The sequence below is a fragment of the Armigeres subalbatus genome, unplaced genomic scaffold, assembly GCF_024139115.2.
Source record: "Armigeres subalbatus isolate Guangzhou_Male unplaced genomic scaffold, GZ_Asu_2 Contig62, whole genome shotgun sequence".
Taxonomy (NCBI): Eukaryota; Metazoa; Arthropoda; class Insecta; order Diptera; family Culicidae; genus Armigeres; species Armigeres subalbatus.
The window spans coordinates 1-5,914 of record NW_026943391.1 but is presented as its reverse complement, the minus strand read 5'-3'; the positions used below and the strand labels follow the sequence as shown (position 1 = coordinate 5,914).

The window sequence follows — 5,914 nt, the reverse complement described above, 5'->3', positions numbered from 1 at the left end:
TTCGGAAGCAGGGCCACATGTTCTTAAATATCACGCGATTGCAAGGACGGCGTAATTAATAATGATGTACCATTTTCTTATATTAGTTTTTCACAAGTTTTTCAATAGAAAACGACGGTAAAAAAAATCGTTGAACAACGAGTCATGAGAGTCAACATCTTTACTAAACAAGTGTCGAATTTAAGTAGGTCTATTATGCTATGCACATTTCCGATTACTTTACAGAATACATCAGCTAACCGTTAACAAATTGAGGATGCTAATGTTACGCATTCCACAAGCTTGACTAGATTGCGATGCAGAATTATGGGACTTGTTCTTATTCTTTATAAAGCAGATTTTCAGGATGGTTCATCTCTTTATGTGAAAATGTATCACCCTCCCTAAAAATGAAATCGAAGTCTGTCTCGTTAATAAAGACACAAAAAAATTTAAGTTACAGAAATCAAACGAAAACTTCTATGCTCTATAGAATAACTGTCGTGTGTTAGCCTACTTTTATCATTGATTCATTTGAGATTAAATCGTAAATTTTCCCTTGTCATAAGACGAGTTTGTACAATCCCATTGAAATTCCACCACTTAATTGTATCTTGACAGATACGTATTTCGACCTCAACAGTAAGGCCGTCTTCAGTGTCTTGTACTTGACTCGACTTTAACTCGACGTAAATTTTATTAATTTATCTATGCTCCTATAGAAGCTGATGTTTGCCATCCACCACGAGTTTTTATCGGTGGTGACGAAATCGAGATGGTTAAAGAATGAATTATTGGCAGTGGCTGATTTTCTACCCACCGCTGTCACATCCAGGCGCTATAGTATATGCGCAAAATAAGAAAACATATCTAACGTTTTCTCAAAATTAGAACTTTTCATGCAAAACTATTTGGTACGGGTTATGTAGGAAGGTGTCCGCTACGCCCACCAAATATTTTTTAGATTAAGGTGCTTAATTTTGAGAAATCGAACCTTAGATGCCTTTCGCCATACTGATTTCAGAAAGTTACCTCCTAGTGTACCGCTGTAAGCACGCTCAAAGCAGGCGATTCATTCGTGTATTTGAGCTCACTGGTGACCTCTGGAAAGAAATCGACACTCCGATCGAATAAAGTTCGCTACCGTTCCAAACTGACTATCTACCAAACGCTCATTAGACCGATAGTCCTCAACGGACACGAGACCTGGATGATGCGCGTGGAGGACCAACGCGCACTTTGAGCTTTTGGTAGATGGAACGGTACGTGGAGGAGGCGAATGAACCAAGAGTTGCATCAGCTGTTGGGAGAGCCATCAATCGCTCACACCGCGAAAATCGGACGACTGTGGTGGGTCGGGCCCGTAACTAGAATGTCGGACAGTAATCCGGTGAAAATGGTACTTGACAACGATCCGACGGAACAAGAAGGTGAGGTGGGCAGCGCGCAAGGTGGATCGATCAGGTGGAAGACGATTTGCGGACCCTCCGCAGACTGCGTGTTTGGCGACGTGCAGCCTTGGACCGAGCTGGATGGAGAAGACTTTTATGTACTACACAGGCCACCCCGGTCTGAGTCTGAGAGAATAAATAAAAATAATGCTCTTATAGAAATAATTCTAAGAACAAAATATGAATGAAATTCTATGATATGATAAACTAATTATTGTCCATTTAATGTAAACTTTTGAGAAAAAATGAGTAGCGTTGAATAGTAAATGCACAATCTGGAGCAGTTGTTGATGTCATAAACAGGTTTCTATTTGTTTTTACGATCCTTTAAAGACTGAGCATAAGCAACCAAACCGTTCTGAAATTCGCTGTTCATCACATTCTTCACGAAGCTTTCGATATCCTGAAATAAAGAACGTAAATCAGTTTCTATATATGTATCCTTTTGCATTGATGTACATCTTTAATACGTTTCATGTCTTCAATATCTCTATTCCTGAGCAACAGTTTTGTTCCGTTCTGGCATAGGATGATGTATTTGTAAAAATATTTAGGTAGTCCAATGCTTTTTTCTTCCCATTTTCCTTGTCCGCAGCTAGCTCATCCACCAATCCTTTCTAAAAGTTAAAAATATAAAATAATTTGTCGAAGTGAATCAATGCACAATACCTCCAATGCTTCCTGTGAGCTGAACATTCTTCCTTTGAGACACACTTTCAGTTTCCCTAGCTCCAATTGTGTTTCTCATCGTCATTTGAATACGGTGGAACGATCAACCCCAGCTTGGCTTCATTCAATCCAATACTGAAGTTTGTACATGACACGATATTCACAACTTAGTGCAAAATCCCCAGCTGGAGCGCTTCCTGTAATAAACAAGTTATTTTACTCACTTATCTTGATGGAACATTTAGTGCCATTACATTGATCAATGCGACCGTCGGGAAAGGCGTTCCGTCAGTTTGCCCACAAATCCTGAAGAATTCCCCAGACGGCTCTCAATCGGTCCGGATTGGGGTTGATCATTTCGGCAATGTCCAAACCGGCACTAAAGACCTTGCTGAAAGACTAAATAAACAACCATGTAAGCGATTACTCGCTGGCATGCGGGAGTAGGCCTACCGAAGTCAAAATCAATCCTTTCACATTTGACCGCTCCAGATCGTCGACAGCTTTAACGAGTTGGGTCATGAGCTCCAGATTCAGACTGTTCACTGGCGCTCTGTTCATTGTGACTGTGGCATATCCAGTTTTGTTATCAATTCCGTCAAAACGAGGGCATCGGACGAGGCCTTGCTGCAAGAGTGCGTTGGAGCAACGCTCTGGTAGAAGTCACGAGTCCGCAACATTTTCTGAAACTTAAAGAGGATATAATTGGAACCAAAATGTCCACCTTATCATCCATGGTTGATTTTAATTTATTTTAATCAAACTAAATTGGTATATTGATTAGAATGTTTAGGCGTATAAAGGTTTTCACATATCCTGAAAGGCCGCGCACGATGGCTTGTTGCAGTTGGAGAGGACTTGAGGAGCTCAACGTTCAGGGCGACTAGAAGGATTGGCCCAAGATCGAGCAGTGGAGAAGGATACTCCATTCGACCGTAACTCTATGAAAGGGGTCGTACACTAATTGTAAACACTTATGGAGGAGAGGTGTCTGCCCTTTTCACGCTCCATATTTAAAAATGATTTTATGGGAAAAAATCTTACATAGAATTGAAAACCAGAAAATTGCTTACGTAATTAATGTATGGCCCTAAATGTCAGCCAAATTGTTTTCTTGTGGTAAGGTTCGATTAGAAATTTAAAGTTCTGCGGAAAATCCTGAAAGCTGCCTGTAAGCATATTTGTCCTATTGAGTAATCCAGCAAAGGTGGGACAAATATCGTTCACAGTGTGGCTTCTACAAATCTCTCCAAAGTTATCTCCAAAATACTATGTTTTATATTGTACGAGAAAGGTGTGATTGAAGCATTATTAAATTCTTATAGAGATTCTTTTCATCATGCTGAGTGCTGCCGCTTAACGCATGCTCTGAGTAGATAATGCACCTTTGTACCTTCATATCTCGATTAAAATGTCCTATGTCCAATGGGTAAACATTTTTGCCATCGTAACCGGAAGAAAAATCTATCATAGAGCTGGAGCCGGTTAAAGTGCACACGCCGGTTTATCTATTTATATATTGAAAGATCAAAGTCTACTTCATTTGAAATGTATTTGTTCAGATTCAGAATTGCACAACGAACAAATCACTTTGTAGCATAGCTTTTTAATAAAGCATAAACTTTATTGTAATCTTCTCAACATTTGCGGTCTCAGACCAATTTAATTATATCACATAAATCTCCACCTTCTTCTCAGTATAATAAAGAAAAAGTATAACTATATATTCCACATAATTAATCACTAAAAGTAAAATGTATCACATCAGCTAGAGCTGCGAAGTGTGCTGGTTATATGCATAAAGATCAAAGTCCATTGCAAGCCTGAATACAGATCATTTATAAGCAATCAAAGAATATTTCTGATGACCGAAAAATCACTTTGTAGCCGAAGAGCTAAATGGCTTGTTGACCTCCGGCATAAAGTATCGCCAATTTTTGTCTATATATTGAAAGTAAAGTTTCAAAACCATTTGATAATTATGTATCAGATCGACTCAAAGATGATGTAACAAATCATCGCTTGATGTTGCATGAAGTGAAGCAAAAGATATTTATATTGTATCACATAGAAATAAACTATTCTCAAATATTCTAGACGCAATTTATTTAAAAGAAAATACATTGCTTTATTCTACTGCATAATAAACACAAATTTTCGATTTAAAATTTATGGATATCACATTGCTAGGCAGCATAAAGATTATAAGAATGGATCGTAATTTTGAAAAATAAGATCAGTCCACTACGTGGTGTACTGATTGAAAATTGCGTAGATATTGCAAGCAAGAAAAATCAATCAGAATTAATTGCCTTCTAATATGATAACGATAATCATTCCCATTGGCTTGACGTTGCAAAAGAGAAGAATAAAATGAATGTTAAAAATGCTGGATAAAAAGGATAAAGGAAAACGATGATAATGTTAAAACCATTTTAAATTATTATCACCAAGAATTTATAATAACTTTCAAATTGTGTTTTGATGATGTACCAATGCAAAAGTGCGATTGCGCGCTTTGATGTTGCATGGGAACATGAATCAAAAGATAATATTAAAATAATTATTAGAATGGATAAAGGAGACTAATAATTATTAAACCATATCGATCTATTTCAAAAAAGATGAAATGATGGGATTGGACTTTTATTCTGCTCAGTAAACAAAACAAATTTTCGATTTAAATTTTATTTTGGGATATCACGCTAGGCAGTATAATTACGATTATTTTAATGGATCGAATTTGAAAATGAATTAAACTCAGTATTTGCTCATTGTACTTCTGAAGAAAAAAAATTGTAAGAAATTACAAGCAAATGATATTATTCAGAGAATTTGATTAGGGATGAATGATAAAACATAAGCATTGTATTGAAAATGATGAAAAATGTAAATAAAACGTTTTAAATAAAGGATGAAACTTTTGAATAAATTTAAAACACGAAAAAATGAAATAATGAATTAAATCAATGCTGAAGCACTGTGAATTTAATCAGATAAAACCGTAATTTTTAACTAAATATCTAAATTGAAACAGTGTTGACTAAACTACCATGTAAATGTTGATATGCAATTAAACATCCCATTTGTTGCTTATCTTATGTGTTCAAGCATTAAAAAATATTAGAATTTGTATAAAATAAGATCAAATCGTTTTGGAGATTTGTTTTGATTTTTGATGGATTATCAAAGTAATTTATGTAAAAACACTCAAGTACCTGAACAGAAAATTAAATTGCTCATTAATTACCAACCTCAATAAAATCCATGAGGTACATTTCTGCTTTGGATTTAGGAATGATATCTTAGCACAAGCAAAGATAATATTCTGTGCTCAGATTGTATTGTAATGTTAACACTAACAATTTTATGTGAGAACACTGTTATAAGTAGATGTAATGCATAAGTGTTCATATTGATCCACTGCGTAATGAATGAATAATGGAACAGGCGCCAAATTTACGCACAAGGGCTCGCGCATTTGTTTGACCGTCCTTTCACGAATGCTCGCCGGTAGGTCCCGGCCCAGCCCAAAACCAGATTACAAAATAAATTACATACAAGATTCCTTCCAAGGAAATCCGATACTATTCATTCTCAATCCGGAAAATCAAGTTTTGCTTTAATTTTGCACACAACTGGTTCAAGGTCATTCTGCAGTACACTCACCGGGTAAACGACCAAGGGGAGACAGCCAGTGACCGGATCGATGCAATTGCAATGGAATGTAATGTAACGAACCAAAACATTTTATGCGTCATTGATAAACAGTTTTGGGGGCTCGCGGGGACAACGGTCGCTAGTTGTTGACAAGT

General features: G+C 36.6%; 1 protein-coding gene across 1 annotated transcript; it reads right to left on the bottom strand.

Annotated features, from left to right (window-relative positions):
* Nucleotides 1-1,903: 1,903 nt before the first annotated feature.
* Nucleotides 1,904-2,726, bottom strand: LOC134204481 (enoyl-CoA delta isomerase 1, mitochondrial-like; the record flags this gene model as incomplete). Its single annotated transcript, XM_062679295.1, has 4 exons — nucleotides 1,904-2,047; nucleotides 2,100-2,159; nucleotides 2,397-2,498; nucleotides 2,553-2,726. Coding segments are annotated over 4 exons (480 nt in total), but the record flags the coding sequence as incomplete, so codon positions are not given.
* Nucleotides 2,727-5,914: the final 3,188 nt, after the last annotated feature.